Below are 20,036 nucleotides of genomic sequence, written 5' to 3' on the forward strand. Positions count from 1 at the left end.
CATACAAACTTGACATGCATCGTTAGTATCAAATCCGAAATAGGTGACTTGTGCAAAAATAGTTTTTTTTTAAAAAAATAAAAATAAAAATAAAATTACAAAACTTGTGGTTCAGCAGCAACGGCAAGATAAAACATCAGAGCATGTGTATGGTCTCGACTTTTCCTCGAGTTCTGCAAATGTTGGCAATGCTTCCATCCTGTACATGCTGCCGGTTTTGGCACAACACGACAGAGACAAATTTCTGCAAACTCCTTTGTTGAATGGATGCACTCTCTCGGGAACCCCCCTGCAAAATTCAAATGCCAAGAATAAAACTCAGAAAACCATGACATCACTGCAAGGAAATAAGTAGTCTCATACTATATTAATCGCGGCATGCATGTTTTGGAAAATTGATCCACAACAGATTATTGTTTATTGATTTTAATCAGTAATATTTCCAGAAATGCCATCCACAGTTGTTATATGAAGGTCCCTCCATGTTTCATGGTCAAATTTCCAGTTGAGAACAAAAACAGTGCCAAAAGACGTAGGAACTACAATATGGCCAAAAAGGCATATTATAGGAAGCCAGAGGAAAGTTTTAATTGCTCGTTAGAGTCCTACGCGACATCAACTGTTGGAAATCATTCAATCGCTGTATAAAAGAAACTGAGGAATAAAATCAGGAAAAAAAATGTCACGTGATTAGAATTGAACACACGACCAAATACCACTCGAGCCAGCTTGAGCACATGTTATTTTGTGCTATGCATGTCAAACTCCAAAGGCAAGCCTGGTTTCTAACAAATGTCAGAAAAGGGCCCAAAATACGCAGCAACATGAGGTAATGATTATTCACAAACTCGTTAAAAAAGCTAATCACAAATCATAACAATCTTAAATATGATGAGTTGTTACCCAGAAAAATTTTGTGTTCTTGTTAAATATGATAATTTACCCAGGCAAATTTAGTTTTCTTGATTGTTACTTCTGAATTATACATACATCGAATCCAAAAATATTATATCTTTTCTACATGGTTTTGACGTCAAAATGAAGATAACAACCAGAGCATTTATCCTTGAAAGCCTGAAACGTTACTTTAATGAACACAAAGAAATATACTGACATTCATGCACCATAACAACTTTACATCTTTCCACAGCGAAAATTGAGATGTCAAAGCAATAGAAAGTATCAAACTTGCATAAAATAAAACACCCATCGGACATATAACATGCAAAGCTGAAAAGCTGGAGCAATAAAAAAATCAGATCAACATAGTTCTGAATAAAATAGGAGAGGCATGATAAAGAAACCAACCTCAAATACACAATTCGCCGCCTTCTTACAAGCTCATAAGTGGTTTGGTTAGTCATAATAAGGTAGCTGTTCCATGATAAAAAATAACATAAATTTGATTTCCAAGCAAGGAAGAACATGTAAAAAAGAAAAAAATGCACATTGAAAAACTATTAGCTACGAGTGCTAGCATATACTAGAAAAAAGTACAAATTCACATAAAGGGTTTTAACTAGGATCCCTTCAAATTCATCGTTATGCTTTCCCCATGTTCATAAAGATCTTTCACTAGAGCTAGTGACTAGTGTTACCCAATGCATAAAATTAACCAGAAATGATACGACACCAGCACAAATACCTCTAACGATTAGACATACCTATGAAAAAGGAAGAGGAGGAGGAGAAAAATTAGAGTAATTGACAAAGAAGCCAACAGCAAGATCATAATTACATCTGCCCACCTGAAGGAAATCCAATTCAGTTATTCAGATTCAATCAATGATGGAATTTAAAAATAACAAATAACAAGGTAATCATCTGCATGAAACAATATGTTAAATAACAAATTTATATTATATTCCTTGGTGCAAGGTGCAGTATCTGCATCTTGTTTCCTTCAACAAGCAGAAAAGTCCTTTCTCAGAGATATATAGTTTTTTTTTTTTGAGATAATATAGTTCTGAGAGATACGTACCATGCCTTTGATATATGAGATTTAAGGTACAAAATGTATAAAATCCACGTCCAAAGGCTCAAGGCTGTTTCTTCAAATATGTACCACCTGATGCATCACAAAAACACATTCAATGAAAGAGAGTATCTTTTTTTCATTCAAATAACAAAAAAGTTACTCGATGATGATGAATTTTTATCTGATAGTTGAAAGTATAAAATTGTATTTCTTAAAAAAAATTCTTCATTAAAAAAATAAAATAAAATAAAGTTCACATAAAGAACCAAACATGTTTAAGTTGTTACTGGACTATCAAGTCCACATACATATCTACAATCATCAATCTATTGATTAGAATGATATGTACAATTTCCAAATCGAATGGCGTGATTCAGCGGTCAAGGAAAAAATAACAGTACAACTCATAGAGTATTCAAAAATTATATCATAAAATTTTAGAATATTTTTTCCACAAAAAATAAAAAAAATTATATATGTCAAGTTTTAATTTATATAAATTAAGTATTTTAATTACATAAAAATTGATTTATAGATTCGGTTAAGGTTTCTACACGAATTGGTTACGGTTTCTTATTTTCAGGAACCTAAACCCACGGTAAGTTCTCAGTTCCCATTCTGATTTCGGAATCAAAGCCAAAAACGGTTTCAATTTTGAATTTTAGGAGATGCTTCTAGTTTCGGTTTATGGTTCTGATCGAATCTTCAAGGTTCTTGGACTTCTTTATAAGGAGAGCTTGGATTTGATGATCAAATAGCAATTATCTATTAACATTGAGATGAACACGAGGGAAGAAACACGAGGAACGTACACATAGTATCTCAAAAGAAAACATTTATGACAGTCAAAATACGACTTGGACAATATAAAAATGGTAGAATGAAATTAAACAACTGAAGCAAGAAGCAAATTCTAAAATCAAATAACCTACCAGTCTAGCAAGCCTTCGCAAATTTGGTTCTTAAAATAACCTTTTTCTCTAAATTAAACAATTTTGGTACTGTCAAGGGCACGGAGAATAAACCTTAATGTTCACATAACACAGCCTCCAACAAGTTCACAGTAGGCCTATATTAGGAAGCATTTAATTAATATTAATTGATTGTATAGCAAATGAAAATAATACACTCACCAAAAACGGCAATGGTTTCCCTGTCCAATGCATGTCCCTAGCCAAACACAATGATGATCAAACTGAAGCACACACTTGTCGCAATCATGGCAATGCTTTGCCCGTGGAGGCTATTAAAAAATGCAAGCAATGGCATCAAATTTTTGGCACAGGTGAAGAATGAATAATGAAAAAACAAGAGAATAAATACAAGAAATCTAAAATGTTGTGGCCAAAGAAGGATCATGCTGGGAAGGTCCTTGACTTCTTTATAGATATTACTTATCAAGTGCTAAAAGGAATGGGAGAAGGGAAAAGAATATTTTGCTGATATGATTGTTGAGTATTGACCACAAACACAGCATTTACCCCTGATCTCCCAAGCTGCTGCCTCAAACCCCATGCTCAATGTGCGACCTCTTACATGGTCAAAACTCTGAGTGAAGGGACCATTACTAATAACGAGGTCTTGAAACAGCATTAGCTTCAGTCTCGTAAATCCAGAATATGAATTTTTCTTTTTTGTTTTGAAGATTACAGAACTATAGATTATGGCAATTTTTGATTCGCCCTAGTGAATAGGAGATAAGTACCCAGAGGACGAGAATGAGAATCAGTAAAGCTGGGGTTACTGCTGTTTCAAACCAAAATTTTCACTTAACTGCTTGGATCAGCTTCTGATATCAAGCTCAATACGCTTTCTTACCTCAATTATATGTTACTCAACCGAAATATCAGTCGCAATTCATGTTAATGGAATCGAAAATCTAAGGACTTTTGGCATTGATTTGGATCTTGTTAGGTGGTTGTTATAACTGATAAGATATATCACGAAATTATAATATAATTTATAAGAGATACTTGCAGAATTAGAAACATGTTTTAAGAAAGACAAAAAGGAATCAAGGTAAAAGTCAAAGTTCAAATATAGCTTCATCTGAACATAAATGCAAGGACGGAAAAAAGAAAGAATTGGGCAGCAAAAGATTATACCTGAACGACACTGCAATACGTGCAGGTCAAATTTCTGGGGAAAAAAACAGACAGAGATTATCAGCTGGAAATTGCTTGCTTTTAATAGAAGAAAATTGAAAACTTCATTCCCATATAAAAAAAAAGGAAGGATACCTTTCTATCTAGCATAGTCTTAAGTACGTTCACATCTGTTTTAGCCTAAGAAAAACTATAAATACGGGAAAAATAATCTCTATGGTTTGAGGGGTGCCTTTAGTAGCACAAAATTAGTTTTCTTATGTATGTCTAATTCTAAAACATGCACATGCACCAAAAAAGTATCTCCACGGACACATTTATCAAAATAAATACATGGCAGAATAAGCAGCAGCATCTCAATTTATACACAATGCATTTGCATGAAATGATGATTAAAAATGCGATCCAGGAAAAATTAGCTCCAAATTTGAAAAAAAAATTAAAACTAACCAATTAGACCTCATTAACTCATATTCAAACAAATGTTTCACATTAACATGAAGAGGGAAGCTCATAAACATATTACAATCAATGTACACAAAAAAAAAAAAAACCAAACAATTATCCGATGGGCATATCGCCCAGTTTAACTAATACTATGATATAGCCAACTCTACTTTGACGCACATTTTTTCCTCAATCAGTGAACATGTTTCTCCAAGCATGATCCTATGACCAATTTAAGGGAATTTCTTTATCAATATATTTTTACTCACAAGTATTAGCATATGCAATAATCATGGACCAGAAGGTCTCCACTTTATTTAGGTACTAAGAAATATCAACAGAAAAAATGTTCATACTAGACTACAATTCTAACATACAAATACAATTAGGCGCCGAAAAAATTTGATCTGGGTCTCAAAATAAAAACCAATATCTCCACTGGCCAAGCTAAAAGACTGAAGATGCTATGCAAGTTCTAAAGATGCACAGTTTCTTCACAGGGTCAATTTTCAATGGCATTCAGAAAGTTCAGCTCCCATAATTTTCTGGGCTATAAATTTATAAAGGGAAAGTCCATAATAAATCTTTTTCAAATCTTAAATCCCTGCCATTCAACAAATAATAACATTTTATGCATGATTTATTGAAGAAACAATGTTTGAGCCATCGGCCATCATCAATAAGAAGCTACAGATGGGACTTCAGTTTACCACTCCACCAAGACAAGAATCTACTACTACAAAAATAGTGTAAAGAACAAGTAATGCACTATTACCGAACAGATGATCCAGGAGGGTAAAGATCCATCACTAGCTTTGTCCAGGCAGTCTCATTTCCTCTTTGATAGTTCCGTCCATCCACTGTGATTACAACATTAGCATTTTTGCTTGAAGCTGGAGGTCTTTCTTTGACCATTGTGACAAGTTACACCCACAGACAAGGCAATTAGAAAAGTTCATGCTCAGTAAAAATCAAATATGATCTGCACGATATAATGACATATTATAGTGGCTAACATATGCCCCTTTGTACTTATTTAGAAGAATCAGAAAGGAACCTGCTTACTTTGAGGCCAATAGTGTCCTTCTAGCTATAGCATCTCTTTCATTGACAATCTTCTGTGCATCAAGTACATAGCTACAATTTTTACCGAAAGAAAAAATCAAAAGTTTCAACAGACTGATGGAATAAAATAAAAAATCTGTTGGCAAGACTAAATTGTAAATTTAATTACCCGGGAGAAGTTCCAGAGGTAACAAAATATTGACCCAGAGTAGCAACAAACAACAATGCATATATAGCAGTGTACCTGCGTTTGAAGAGAAAAGGTTGGTCATGAGAGCTGCAAGACCTTAGGAGGTCCCAATAGACAACCAAGATGGTGACTTGTTGAGCTAAATGGAGAAGTCCAAGAAAGGGGAGTGGGCGTTTTGGTTCCCCATACAAATTATTTCACGTGTAATGATTACCAAATTTTAAATCAACTTCTGTTACATCATATTCTTTGACAAAGCAAGCCTTTTTAGTCCATGAATACAGCATAGAGCTACTTCACAACTTCTCCTCCTACTTCCAGTGATTCAAGCTCCATGGAACCAATAAGTTCCAGGTTCTGGAATTTGTTTGATTCCATTGAGAGATGAGATCCCTTTCCGGGATATTTTCTTCAAGGACCATATGTCGTTTGATATCAGAAAAGTTAACTTCCAAATGAAACTTCGAGCTCAACTTTAGTAAATGGAAAGCAAAGTCCATCACGTAAGAGCTTCAGAAGATTATTATACATTTAAGAAAAAATCACAAATTTATAAACCCTTTGGGTGGAAGTTCAAATAAACTGCAGTTCTTACCATTTTTGTTCTATCTTGGCCCTGTATTTATTTTAGTTGTTGGAATAATTTACATTAGTGGTTTCAATCATCATAATCGAGTTGCACACCGAATTCAACGGCACTAATACATTGATACATCTAGAGTTTACGCGCCTGGATAATCAAACTTACAGCTCCAATCACTGACCTTGAACCCAAAACGAATACTTCCTGAAAAATTCACCCGAAAATGCATAGATAAAATAAAATTGCATAACACCAAGAAAACTACATTACCATGGTTCTTGTTTGGTCTTCTCAATCAAATCGTAGTCAAGCAAAAATAAAACCCCAACAAAAATCAGATGCAGCCCCACCAATGCTAGTTTCAATGACAACGCAGATCGTCGAACTAAAACAAAAGAGAATCTTCAATCAAAGCTAAATTCATCAAATACTCCAACGAGAAAATTTGAATGAAGAATTTAAAAAAAGACGATAACCAGGATCCGAAAGGCATGGGAAGAGGCGGAAGCAGCGGTCGGAGGCACGAACCCATGTGTCACGGAGGGAGCCGCCGCAAAAGACACCCATTGTTCTCTCAGCTCATCAGGGAAGTACTAGATGCAGGTTCAATTGTACGTAAATTTAAGAAAAAACGACAGCGTATCGAATTTTGTCTGCAGTGAAAATATATTGTTTAATATTTTTTGTCAAAAAAAAAATTAGTTTTTATAAAAATAGGGAAAAGTACAACAAATAAATATTTTGAAAAAAATATCACAAAGTAAACCTTGGGAATTAAATTTTATCATTATTATTCGTTTCTCTGAGTTTCATTTTTTAAAACGAAATTATCTAAAAATAATGAAAAAATTCTTTTCAATTAATTATATTAAAGCAGAAGTGGTTATTTAGTATTTTCAAAAAGTAATATATTCAATGAATCTAAAGAAATTTGCATATGTGAAAGTCATTGATTTTCTTAATATGTTTTCTTTATTTGTGATTTTTCCAGACTTTAACTTTAAATTTTAAGGTAAAGCATTATCCGTTAAGAAATATTTTGAAACATGAAAGAAATGTGTGTGTGTGTTTGTGTGTCTAAATTCATATAATATTTAAACCAAAAATAGTTGAGTGGGTCTCATGTGAGACCGTCTCACGAATTCTAATATGTGAGACAGATCAACCCTACCGATATTCACAATAAAAAGTAATATTTTTTCATGGATGACCCAAATAAGATATTTGTCTCACAAATACGACCCGTGAGTACGTCTCACACAAGTTTTTGTCAATAATCAACTTAAAAATTCTAATTTATAAATAATAATTTTTCCCTTAAACAAATATTCAGCATGCAATTTTTATTTATTTTTTTGTGTTATTTTTCTCAAACAAATTTTGAAGCAAAACTAACACGAAATAGACTGATACATCTAAAAAATTCATTCACTAAAATTTTTTCTTAATAAATTTTAGCGACAATATTTTTTTAAATTAAAATTTTCAAAGCAAAATCAAATCTTATTCAGAAAACGAGTAGTTTAATCCGTTGAAGCCGGCCATCCATCACTAAATTTGGAATGTAAAGTTGATCAAACCTCCGTCCACCACCTCCTTCTCCCTTCTTTAGCCAAATCGCATGAAGCTGGACAACTAAAAATAGCAACAAAAAAGAAAGTTTGCAGAGAGTTTCAAGAAATTCTAGAGGGAACAAATAATAGTGCAGGCTGAATCACAACAAATCTTGATCTGTTCCCGTTTCTCCAGTTTCACTAAAATGGATAACGTCTCAAACAATAAAGCATGTAACAGTGGAGAATTATTCAATCCCGTTCTTACAATGGGAACACAAGTTTCTTGCCTTCTGGTGATCTCACATTTCTTTCAACTTTTTCTCAAGCCCTTAGGCCAACCGGCGCCGGTGGCGCAGATTCTAGTAAGTATGTTATAAAAAACACATAGGTATTTGTCAAGAATAATGCGTTTCTTGATAATGTGTATATAAGCTAGCTAGCAGTGCAATCTTTTGTTTCTACTATGCGTTTTAACTCGGGGATTATGCCTTTGCAACACAGGCAGGATTCTTGTTAGGCCCGTCTGGATTCTCACACATAGATCGTGTAAACAAATTCTTCTTCCAAAACTTTGCAGCGGATTACTACGAAACCATGGCATTATATGCCAGGATCACAATCATGTTTCTAATAGGGCTTGAGATGGATTTTGATTATATGAGGCGAAATTTACGGGTAGCAAGCATAATAGCCGGTGGGAGCTGTTTAATCTGCACGATTTTCGCCATAGCGTTAACTTCCTTCATATATGAAGAGACAGGAGCTCATGGCTCCGGTGTGATGATGGCTGTAACACTAGCAGTAATATTGTCCAACACAGCCTCCCCTTTCGTGTCGAGATTAGCACATGATTTGAAGTTTGCAAGTACTGATATCGGGAGATTGGCTATATCTTCTTCGTTAATTGGTGATGTTTACGCTGTGCTTTTGTTGATTATTATTGCAAGAAACGATGAAAAATCTGACCTCTCATCATCGGTTTTCTATGCATTCATGTACATTATTATTGTTACAGTGGCTATTCTCATAAATAGATATTTGACAAATTGGATGAATAGGAGGAACAGGAACCAAAAACACCTAAAACACACTGAGTTGTTCATTCTTTTGGGAATTGTATATGTTGCTGCAATGATTATGGAGACTAGTGGATTCAGCAGCATAATAGGTTGTTTCGTCATCGGATGGATGTTCCCAAGAGGAGGCAAAGTGGCTCGTACACTCCTGTCTAAACTATCATATTCAGTTCACAACTTTATACTTCCCATATACTTTGGATACTCAGGGTTCAAGGCAGATGTGACTCTCATAAGTAGTTTTCGAAACTTCGCCATTGTCGCTATTATTATCTTATTGAGCATCGGAGGGAAGATCACAGGGACATTAGCCGTTTGTGTTCATTTGAAAATCCCTTTGAATGAAGGGGTTCTTCTTGCTTTCTTGATGAATTTGAAGGGGCACGTCGATTTGCTCGCCTTGACCATAAATGTACAACATTATAAAGTAAGTTCATTCTTCTTCTTAGCCTCTTCTTATGTGATGCAAATGCATGTTTAATGTTCTCAAGTGTGAGATACATAATTACTATTTGATATTCACAGTTTCAATTCAAAGGGACATTAATTAATAATTTAGCTTATGGTGATTGTGATGTTGATTCAAGCCTTTTAATTGAATCACATAAATTATTATTTAAATTTCTAGTGTTTTAAGCAAAGGATACTTAAATGTGGTGCAGGCTATGTCAAGCCAAATATTCTACAACCTGATGATGGCGGCGATAGTAATCAATTCTTTGATATGGGGACCTTTGATAGCCTTCATGGTAAGAAGAGAGAGTGAAATTTTTGGCTATAAGTATATAGCCTTTGAATTTCAATCCCCCAAAAATGAACTAAAACTCTTGGCTTGTATATATGGCCCTCGCCCTGTCACGACGATGATAGGACTAATAGCCACGTCTAAAGGGCCAGAAAATGTAGCCATAACACCTTACTTGATGCACCTAATTGAGCTCCCCGAAAGGAGAAAGACAAATTTACTATACCATCAAAAAGAAGAAGATGAACTAAGTGATGATGGTGATTATGGTGGGAACGACGTAGTGGAAATAAATGAGGCAGTGGATATATTTTGTACTGAGACCGGGGTGACGATTCATCAGGTTAAAACAGTGTCCCCCTTCGCTAGTATGTATGCTGATGTCTGCGAGTTTGCTGAGGATATAAGAGCATCTGTAATAGTTCTCCCATTTCACAAACACCAAAGAATCGACGGAAAATTGGAAAGCGGGAAGGAAGGTATAAGGGCTACTAACCAGAAGATTTTACGACATGCCAAATGCTCGGTTGCTATTTTAGTAGACCGAGGACTCACTGCTGGGACATCGTATACCTCAGGTTCTGGGTCATTGCAGCATGTGGCCACATTATTTTTTGGTGGGCCGGATGATCGGGAGGCCTTGGGATTCAGTGAACGGATCGGGATGCATCATCATATAAACCTTACTATTATAAGATTCTTGCATGTATCTGAGAAGATGCAAGATATAGGGGTTAATGTAGCTCATAAGGAACAAGATGTTTTGATGGTGAAATCGACCCATGAGACGGAGAGTGACGTTGATAATGCCGCATTAGCTGAGTTTTACAATAGGTGCGTCATGACACTGATCTTGTGGAAAAGTTTCTTTGTAAAGCCATCATGCATGCATGCAATTTCAGTAGAGCACACACATTACAGAAAATTCTTGAGTTCAACATGTATAGCACATGATTTTCCCACTTAACCGAGACACAGCATGTCACATATATAGTCACTGCATCAGGGTCTAGTCAATACTGGTCACACCATGTCACTGTATGAAATTTTATGTAGAATCGATCGTCTCCATATACAGATAACTACAATTATCAATAATCATATGAGTCAAATCTTTCAAACATTACAGTACGTAACACATGAATCATATTTTGTCTGATATATTATAGATAACCACACTTGACCTTTACCCCTAGCAATACCTTCCAAAAACTGCAAGATTAAGCATGTGTAGTTGCATCTAAAGCTATAGTTATTCTAAGTATTCTATTTCGATTGTATTGCATATATAACCACAAATGACAATCAATCAAATGCCACCCATGTAACTCAATACCTAAGCCATTGATGTGTGGAGCCTCCATCCCACAGGCTTTCTGACCGGATTTCTTCAAGTTCTTTGACTGTGTTTTTAAGGGTTCAGTGGCTACATAACATAAACCCGCATTTTTTTTAATGGTAATCAAGATCTTGTTATTTTTTCTGTAGGTATGTAACATCAGGTCAAGTAGGGTATGTAGAGAAGCATGTGGAAAATGGCGGGGAGACAGCAAATGCATTGAGAGACATGGCTGATATGTATTCAATGTTTATAGTTGGGAAGGGAAGAAGAGGGAACTCAATACTAACAACAGGTTTGAGTGATTGGGAAGAATGCCCAGAGCTCGGTAAAGTAGGGGATTTGTTAGCTTCTTCAGATTTTGAACTTAGCGGTTCTGTTTTAGTTATTCAACAGCATAGACCTTCTAACAATCAATACCAAGATCAATAGAAAACCTGTGCAACCCAATGTAGTTTGTAGTTTTTTTTAATGGTAAAGATTTAGAAATATTAAATTTTTCGTTTTGCATTTTTCCCTTTACCCATTTTTTTAATTATTTAACAAGTCAAACTTGGGTATTTATCTACTAACTTTCGCAATTTTTGTCCGATATTTACTGAAGTTTCAAAATTTAGTCTGAAAATTGGGTTGTAAAATCCAATAATATCTTAGGGATCATTTGTGTACCCTTATCTTAAGAAAAATTCATTGCATTTATAAAGTTTGAACGTTAAATATAATTTTATATTATACATTTAATTTGGAAACTGAATTCATTGTATGACAAACACTTCTTCCAATTCTTTTTTTTTGTGTAACCCGAAAGAGTTTGTAGGACCGAGTGTTTGCCGCTTTACCAAAAGCTGTAGTTAGTAGTAATGATGCAACTCAAATCTTTTAAACCGTATAGCAACTCAAGCACCACGGTTCGATCGCTCCACCAAGCAGGGACAATTATTGCACCCAACAATCTCCCTCCCAATAATTGCAATCCTTGCAATCAATGAGAATCGAACTCGTGACCTTGGCTCTGATACCAATTATAGGACCGAACGTTTGCCGCTTTACCAAAAGCTATAGCTAGTGGTAATGGTACAACTCAAATCTTTTAAACCGCACAGCAACTCAAGCACCACGGTTCGATCCCTCCACCAAGCAGTGACAATTATTGCACCCAACAGAGTTAATGTTTTTTCTCTTTTATCTTCTCCAACTCACTGTAAAAAGTTATTAAAAAATATTTATATCTAGAAAAATATTTTTTTCGTGTCTATATATTTTGTTATATGTAAACATATATTCTACTTTATTGTCTTAATTGTCATATATCTTTACTATATAATTTGTATACATTGAAAATGAATAAGTTCATTTCGTAGTTTTTTTATTACCTAGACTTATGTTGATATATTAATATGTAATATACAAAGATATAAGAATTTTCAAATTCAATTTATTCACAATGATTTTTCATAACAAATGCCAACTCAAAATAATAAAAATTAGAATTCATAATTATTTTAATTATGATATAAAAATAATATGTGGAAACTTTTTTTGACATTTTAATTGCAAAATATAGTGATAAATGCATGTATGTGCACTATTTCATTGTGACAATTATAACTTTATTTTAGGAATCTTATTTCTCTTTCAAGGATCAAAATTTGTTTATTTCTTATTTTGATTATCGACAAATCCAATATTTCATTTAAATGTTTTTGTTAATAATATTTACATGAGTTTTATTGTATATTTATCCAATAAGAAAGGGATAAATTATAATTCAATATATAATAATATTTGAAAACTGCAGAATGCTTCTAAATTTAAAAATCGAGTAACATGTAAGGGATCAATTCAAAACTAAAAGTTGACGCAACATGTTTCTTCTAGTGTAGGCTCAAGCGTTTGTAGCTTTACAAAAAGCTAATACTGATGGTAACTATGCAAGTCAAATCTTTAAATCATACAACAACTCAAGCTGCCTACCCATCGGGACAATTATTGTACCAGTCTATCTCCTAATAATTACACCAATTTCAATCAATGAAAATCAAAGTCACGATCTTGGCTCTGATACAAATTGTAGGCTCAAGCGTTTACTGTTTTATCAAAATCTATAGATTATGGTAACAGTGCAAATCAAATATTTTAAATAGTACAATAGCTCAAGCGCAACATTTCAATTACTATATCCAACTTGATCAATTATTGTACCCAACAAATAAGTTTATGCAAATAACATTTTACTATATCATATGAATTTATAAGACATTTGAATAGAGTTTATACTTGATATTCTACATAAGTAGTAGAAAAAAAAATCATTTTTCATCTATATATATATATATATATTATATATATATATAGCATGTTTGACAAAATCTCGAAACCCAAATTGAAAGTTGAATTAATACACTCATATTCATCATTAAATTATAATATTTAATTTTAATAGATTAATTAACATGTTTATCCACTAAAAATATTGAAAGAATTGTTTATACAATTTAATAAAAAAAAATCAAAGTACATCATTTTCTGATTCCAAATAACGATTACATTATTATTACGTTACAATGATAAATAAATTATTATTTTTAGTTTATTATCATAGTCTTTACCTCAATAGACACATTTTCGAATGTAGGATGTTAAATTTAAAATTGACATAAGATAATTATAGTATTAATTCTAACATTTTTTTATTCTTCTCAATAGATAATTTTTTCTATCTTCAAATATATTAATCTATTTATTATTGTATATAAAGTATAATAATTATTTGGTGAATTGATCACATTTAAGATTAGATGTTTAGAAAAAATTCTAATATATCTTTAAAGACCAATAGATGATGAAATTAAATTTGAAATCAAGAGAAAAATTAAGAAAATGTAGAACACTACAGTGCATGAACTTTCGCTTTGTACAGTGACAAAACATAAGGTGAGACTAAGTGAGATACTTATATATACAAGTCTCATTCAACTTAACCCATTATAATTTTTTTATTAACTCACTTTGTCTTCGTTTTTACTTTACTAACTTTGCAGTGTGACTCATTGAAGCATTAACTTTTTACTTTTTTATTACATAATGGCCTCCACTCTCACCGAATTCAATCTTTAGAAATCGGTATTAGTAGTTTATAGGTAATAGATAATTATTTAGTTTTTATTTTCTGCCATTTGATTAATTGTGTAATTTTTTATGTTCTACCTAATTTATTTTTAGAATTTTTATTAAATTTTTATAATCATGATTAGAAGTGTTGCACACATACAATATAAATTTAATATATTTTAAAATGTTAATATTGAAGTGTCGAATAAATGTATTAAATCATTAATTAAGAACTTTTAGCAAAACAATATACATAATAATTAAGATTTAAAGATTAACATGCAAATAAAGAATTGCGATGAATATCTTATAAAATAAATGGCGTTAGCCCAAAAAGACTAAATATGATTATTGTAAATGAATTTTTCTTAATTAATTAGAAAATTTTCAGCAAATGTGCTGAATTAATTAGAATGTTTTCAATATAGTATGTCGATAAATTTTTTTCATATGAGTCTTTATGAACATTTAAAAAAATGTGTCTTTAGTTATACTAACGGTGTCTTATAATTTAAAATATTAAATGAAACAAATTATCAAGATAAAAAAATTAATTAAGAAATTCAAGTGATTACTCAATTAGTTTATTAATTGACACGCTCTTTAGTTTGTTGATTTAATAGATGTTAAATCCACAATCACTGAGTTTGACAAGAATTCTTTTAGACTAAAATACAATTATAATAAATTACTTGATTGTATATGTAATACAATTTTGTATATTTCATATATGTTTGATTTATATCATTTATAAGGTTGAAATTTTATATATTATGATATAAGATTTGTGATACATCTTAACATCGATAAATTCACTAAAAATTTATATATTAATTTTCGATACCATATAATTCTGGTTTCACCCAGACTTTTTGTCTTCGTTTGTTTGAATTTATTGTTTCTCATTTTACCAAGACTCATAATATGTCAAACATGAAAGTGAATATTAATTTAAAGAGATGACAATATTTATATATTGTAATAAATATATTTACCCCTCACGATACTGATAAAACTAACTTAAAAATAATCTGTTGACGAACATATTGTCAGAAATCCAAAAATACAACTCAAATGTCAACTTTGACACTCAATTTTGAGTGACTATCAAAATATCTCAACAATCCACAATTTTTGGACAAGATAGTAACATCACAATTTTGAAATCAAAATGATATTTTCTATTTTATATCAAGAATCCATGATTGAAAATCAATAATATTAGATATATAGATATTTAATATAAACTCGTGCGAGCTCATTTAGGCTCATCTTTAAATTAGTCGATAAAATTTCAACCCAACTCACTCAAACTGTTTGGCGGTGCAGGCCAAACCGAAGACTCAACCTAAATTGACGGCTCAAATCACAACGATCTTTTACCGTGTTTTATTTAAATAATTTATAAATATAAATCGCAAAAAAATTTTGGTTGCAAAAAAATTTAATTTAAACTCATAAATTCTACAAACTGTCACATGAGGACATGAAAAAAAAATTAATAAGACACCAAAAAAAATTCACAATTCGATAATGAGTTATTTCTAAACATTAATTAATTATTTTAATTTACACAATGAAAAGATAAATAGAAAATTTAAATCATTGAATTAAAAATAACATATTATAATGTGGGTAGACATAAAAAAAAACTAAATACTAATTTACATAATGAAAAGATATCATTGGATAAAAATAACATATTATAATGTGGGTAGACATAAAAAATTAAAATATATATTTAATATAAACTCGTGCGAGCTCATTTAGGCTCACCTTTAAATGAGTCGACAAAATTTCAACCTAACTCACTTAAACAGTTTGGCGGTGCAGGCCAACCCGAAATACCCAACCCAAATTGACGGCTCAAATCACAAACGATCTTTTACCGTATTTTATTTATATATATATATAATAGATATTTGATAGTAAAAGTTTTTGAGAACGGACAAACTCGTCTCATATTTTGTCGATTTTTATATCAAATCAACATTTTTTAATCAAAGAACCACATTTCATTAAAAAAAGTAATCGATATTGCATTAGAAAACACTAAATTGCTAGTATGAATAAAACATATACGGGAAAATTCTTGTAAAGTGGATGTTAAACTAAGGGCAAATTTCAAAAAAATACATCTCTACATCTTTGGTTTAAGATTCAGTACCTAGATGATTTTTTTTACAAATCAATACCTGACAACTCTACAAACTTAGTTTTAGCTCCCTACAAAGATAAATTTACATTTTGGACCTTTTATTATTTAAATATTTAAATAAATATATAATTTTATCCACCAAATTAATTGTGTGTTTTCCATCTACCAAAATATTAGTACCTATTATGGGGTTTCAGATACTTGATTTTGTTATTTGAATACTCCAAATGTGTTAAAAAAAATACTATATTTTCGAACAATAACAATAAATTCAGTCATTGTTGGTTTTTCATTAAAAATGCATTATGATGACTTATTTATGTCATTTTATTTTTTAAAAAATATAGTTGTTCACTCGTCGTGAAATAAGATTAAGTACTTATTTTGACATATACAGTATCTATTTTGAAGTTCCAGATACTTGATTTGACTCTTTAAATACTTCGAATGTGTAAGAAAATACGAAGATCACCATAAATTCAGTCATTGTTTGTCTTTTCATGAAAGATGTATTTGGATGATATATTCACCTCATTTAATATTTTTTTGTAAAAAAATTAAATTCCCAACTAAGCATGTACATTTTAAAATACTTAGTTTTACTTGAGAAATACATATTTTGAGTTTGCAAATACTTGCATTTCGTAAATGAGATACTCACAATATGTATTAAAATATTGGATATTCGAATAGACAACGTAAATTCACCAAGTATTGGTATTTCAATAGAAAATGCATTTGGATAACATATTCATCTCATTTAATATATTTTTTTGTAAAAAAAAAACAATTTCTCAAATAAGCATGAAAATTTTAAAGTACTTAATTTTACTTGAGAAATACCTAGTTTGAGTTGGCAAATACTTGATTTCGTAAATGAGATACTCACTGTATTAAAATATTATATATTTGAATAGGCAACGTAAGTTCTCCAAGTGTTGATATTTCCATGGAATATGCATTTGGATGAGAAGTACCTAATTTGAGTTTGTAAATATTTGATTTGATAAAGGAGATACTCATAGTATGTCATAGAATACTGGATATTCAAATATGCAACGTAAGTTCACCAAGTGTTGACTTTTCACGGAAGATGCATTTGGATGACATATTCATCTCATTTAATATATTTTTGTAAAAAAAACAAATTCTAAAATAATCATGAACATTTTAAAGTACTTAGTTTTACTTGAGAAGTACCTAATTTGAGTTGGCAAATACTTGATTTCGTAAATGAGATACTCACAATATGTAATAAAATACTGGATATTCGAATAGACAATGTAAATTTTCCAAGTGTTGGTATTTTCATGGAATATGCATTTGGATGAAAAGTACATAATTTGAGTTTACAAATACTCGATTTGGTACAAGAGATACTCATAATATGTAACTGGATATTCGAATATCCAACGTAAGTTCACCAAGTGTTTGCTTTCCACGGAAGATTCGTTTGGATGACATATTTATCTTATTTAATATGTTTTTTTGTAAAAAACAAAATAAATTCTCAAATAAGCATGAAAATTTTAAAATATTTAGTTTTACTTGAGAATTATATAATTTCATATTGAAAATACTTGATTTGGTACGTGAGATACTCATAATATGTAATAGAATACTGGATATTTGAATATGAAACGTAAGTTCACAAAGTGTTGATCTTTCTATGAAATATGCATTTGGATGGCATATCATTTCATTTAATATTTTTTTGTAAAAAAAAATTTCTCAAATAAGCATGGATATTTAAAATTACTTAATTTTACTTGAGAAGTACCTAATTCCATATTGCAAATACTTGATTTGGTACACGAGATACTCATAATATGTAAATAGACTACTTGATATTCGAATATGCAACGTATGTTCACCAAGTATTGGTCTTTCCATGAAAGATGCATTTGGATTACATATTCATCTTATTTAATATTTTTTGGTAAAAAAATTTTAAATAAGCATGAAAATTTTAATGTACTTAGTTTTACTTGAGAAGTATCTAATTTGAGTTTGCAAATACTTGATTTCGTAAATGAGATACTCAGAATATGCATTAAAAATACTGGATATTCGAATATGCAATATTTCCATGAAAAATTCATTAGGATACTTATTCATGTCATTTAAAAAAATAAACATAGTTCATTATTCATCATGGATTAATTGAGAGATGCATTATGAACATAGTTTGTAAATGAGCTTGAAGTTTGCATTTTAAGCACATCTATCGATTTTTGGATTAATGATTTATAAAATATTCATCAATATTGATTGACAATACTTTTGATATTCATTGAATGACTTATTTGACAATTATTCTTATTTGACATAATACTTATTAGTATTTTTTTCTTTATACTTATGAGTGTTAATTTATAATATCATTAATATTCATTCACAATACTTGTTGGTATTCATTAAATGACAAGGCAATACTTCATTTGATATCATCCCCATTAGTATTCATTCATAATATTTATTGGTAATCATTCATTATATGTATCAATATTCTTTCATTATACTTATTATCAAATTTGAGTTTTTAAATTATAAAATCAATTATCAGTTGAATCTAATTATGTAATATTTTTAACAATTTAGGTATCACATTTTTATTTCACGGATCTTATCATCAAAAGTCACTCAATATTGACTTCAAATTATATATTTTGACATCATCAAATAATCGAATTTGAGTATTTAAATGGTAAAATCAAGTATTTGTGGACTCGTATTAGGTATTATTTGTATTATTTTAGGTATCACATTTTTACTTCACGAATGTCATCATCAAAGACCACACAATATTAACTTCAAATTATATATTTTGACATCCCAAAATAGTTGGATATAAGTATTTAGAGAGTAAAATCAAGTATTCGCGAACTCGCATTAGATATTCTTTGTACCAACTTAGCTATCATATTTTAACTTCACCAATTTAGATACTCTTCGTATCAATGCATCTTCCATGGAAAGAACAACACTTGGTTAATTAACTTACGTTGCCTATTCGAATAGTCAGTATTTTAATACATATTGTGAGTATCTCATTCAAGATATCAATTATTTACAAACTCAAATTAGATATTTCTCAAGTAAAACTAAGTATTTTAAAATTTAAATACTTAGTTGGGAATTTGTTTTTTTTTTTTACAAAAAAAATATTAAATAAGATTAATATGTCATCTAAATGCATCTTCCAAGGAAAATAAACATTTGGTGAGCTTACGTTGCATATTCGAATATCCAGTATTCTATTACATATTATGAGTATCTCATGTACCAAATCAAATATTTGCAATATCAAATTAGGTACTTCTCAAATAAAATAAATACTTTAAAATTTACATGCTTAGTTGGAAATTTGTTTTTTCTTTTACAAAAAAAATATTAAATGAGATGAATATGTCATCCAAATGCTTATTCCATAGAAATATCAATACTTGGTGAACTTACGTTGTCTATTCGAATATCCAGTATTTTAATATATATTGTGAGTATCTCATTTACGAAATCAAATATTTGCAAACTCAAATTAGGTACTTCTCAAGTAAAAATAAGTACTTTAAAATTTTCATGTTTAGTTGAGAATTTGTTTTTTTTTAAAAAAATATTAAATGAGATGAATATGTAATCCAAATGTATCTTCCATAAAAATACCAACACTTGGTGAACTTACG

General features: G+C 30.8%; 2 protein-coding genes across 2 annotated transcripts; one reads left to right on the forward strand and one right to left on the reverse strand.

Moving 5' to 3' along the window:
- Positions 1 to 78: 78 nt before the first annotated feature.
- Positions 79 to 7,002, reverse strand: LOC142536851 (protein S-acyltransferase 10-like). The gene is made up of 11 exons (XM_075642232.1): positions 6,845 to 7,002; positions 6,639 to 6,753; positions 5,765 to 5,839; positions 5,596 to 5,667; positions 5,306 to 5,431; positions 4,084 to 4,117; positions 3,112 to 3,221; positions 1,982 to 2,068; positions 1,665 to 1,748; positions 1,309 to 1,374; positions 79 to 289 (listed from the first exon to the last, which is right to left on the reverse strand). Exons 1-11 carry the CDS (start codon positions 6,933 to 6,935, stop codon positions 112 to 114), a joined length of 1,038 nt encoding a protein of 345 aa, XP_075498347.1. The 5' UTR covers positions 6,936 to 7,002; the 3' UTR covers positions 79 to 111.
- Positions 7,003 to 8,003: 1,001 nt separating this feature from the next.
- Positions 8,004 to 11,596, forward strand: LOC142538057 (cation/H(+) antiporter 1-like). Its single transcript, XM_075643498.1, has 4 exons — positions 8,004 to 8,286; positions 8,426 to 9,427; positions 9,663 to 10,579; positions 11,234 to 11,596. The coding sequence occupies exons 1-4, from the start codon at positions 8,128 to 8,130 to the stop codon at positions 11,514 to 11,516; spliced, it is 2,361 nt and encodes a 786-aa protein (XP_075499613.1). The 5' UTR covers positions 8,004 to 8,127; the 3' UTR covers positions 11,517 to 11,596.
- Positions 11,597 to 20,036: the final 8,440 nt, after the last annotated feature.

The sequence above is a fragment of the Primulina tabacum genome, chromosome 2 (assembly GCF_025594145.1).
Source record: "Primulina tabacum isolate GXHZ01 chromosome 2, ASM2559414v2, whole genome shotgun sequence".
NCBI lineage: Eukaryota > Viridiplantae > Streptophyta > Magnoliopsida > Lamiales > Gesneriaceae > Primulina > Primulina tabacum.

Coding starts and splice junctions, on each gene's coding strand:
- LOC142536851 (XM_075642232.1), bottom strand. CDS start 6,935: ATGGGTGTCTTTTGCGGCGGCTCCCTCCGTGACACATGGGTTCGTGCC. Junction 6,754..6,844: donor CCCATGCCTTTCGGATCCTG/GTTATCGTCTTT, acceptor CTTTTGTTTTAG/TTCGACGATCTGCGTTGTCA. Junction 5,432..5,595: donor AGGACACTATTGGCCTCAAA/GTAAGCAGGTTC, acceptor GGTCAAAGAAAG/ACCTCCAGCTTCAAGCAAAA.
- LOC142538057 (XM_075643498.1), top strand. CDS start 8,128: ATGGATAACGTCTCAAACAATAAAGCATGTAACAGTGGAGAATTATTC. Junction 8,287..8,425: donor CGCCGGTGGCGCAGATTCTA/GTAAGTATGTTA, acceptor TTTGCAACACAG/GCAGGATTCTTGTTAGGCCC. Junction 10,580..11,233: donor TTAGCTGAGTTTTACAATAG/GTGCGTCATGAC, acceptor TTTTTTCTGTAG/GTATGTAACATCAGGTCAAG.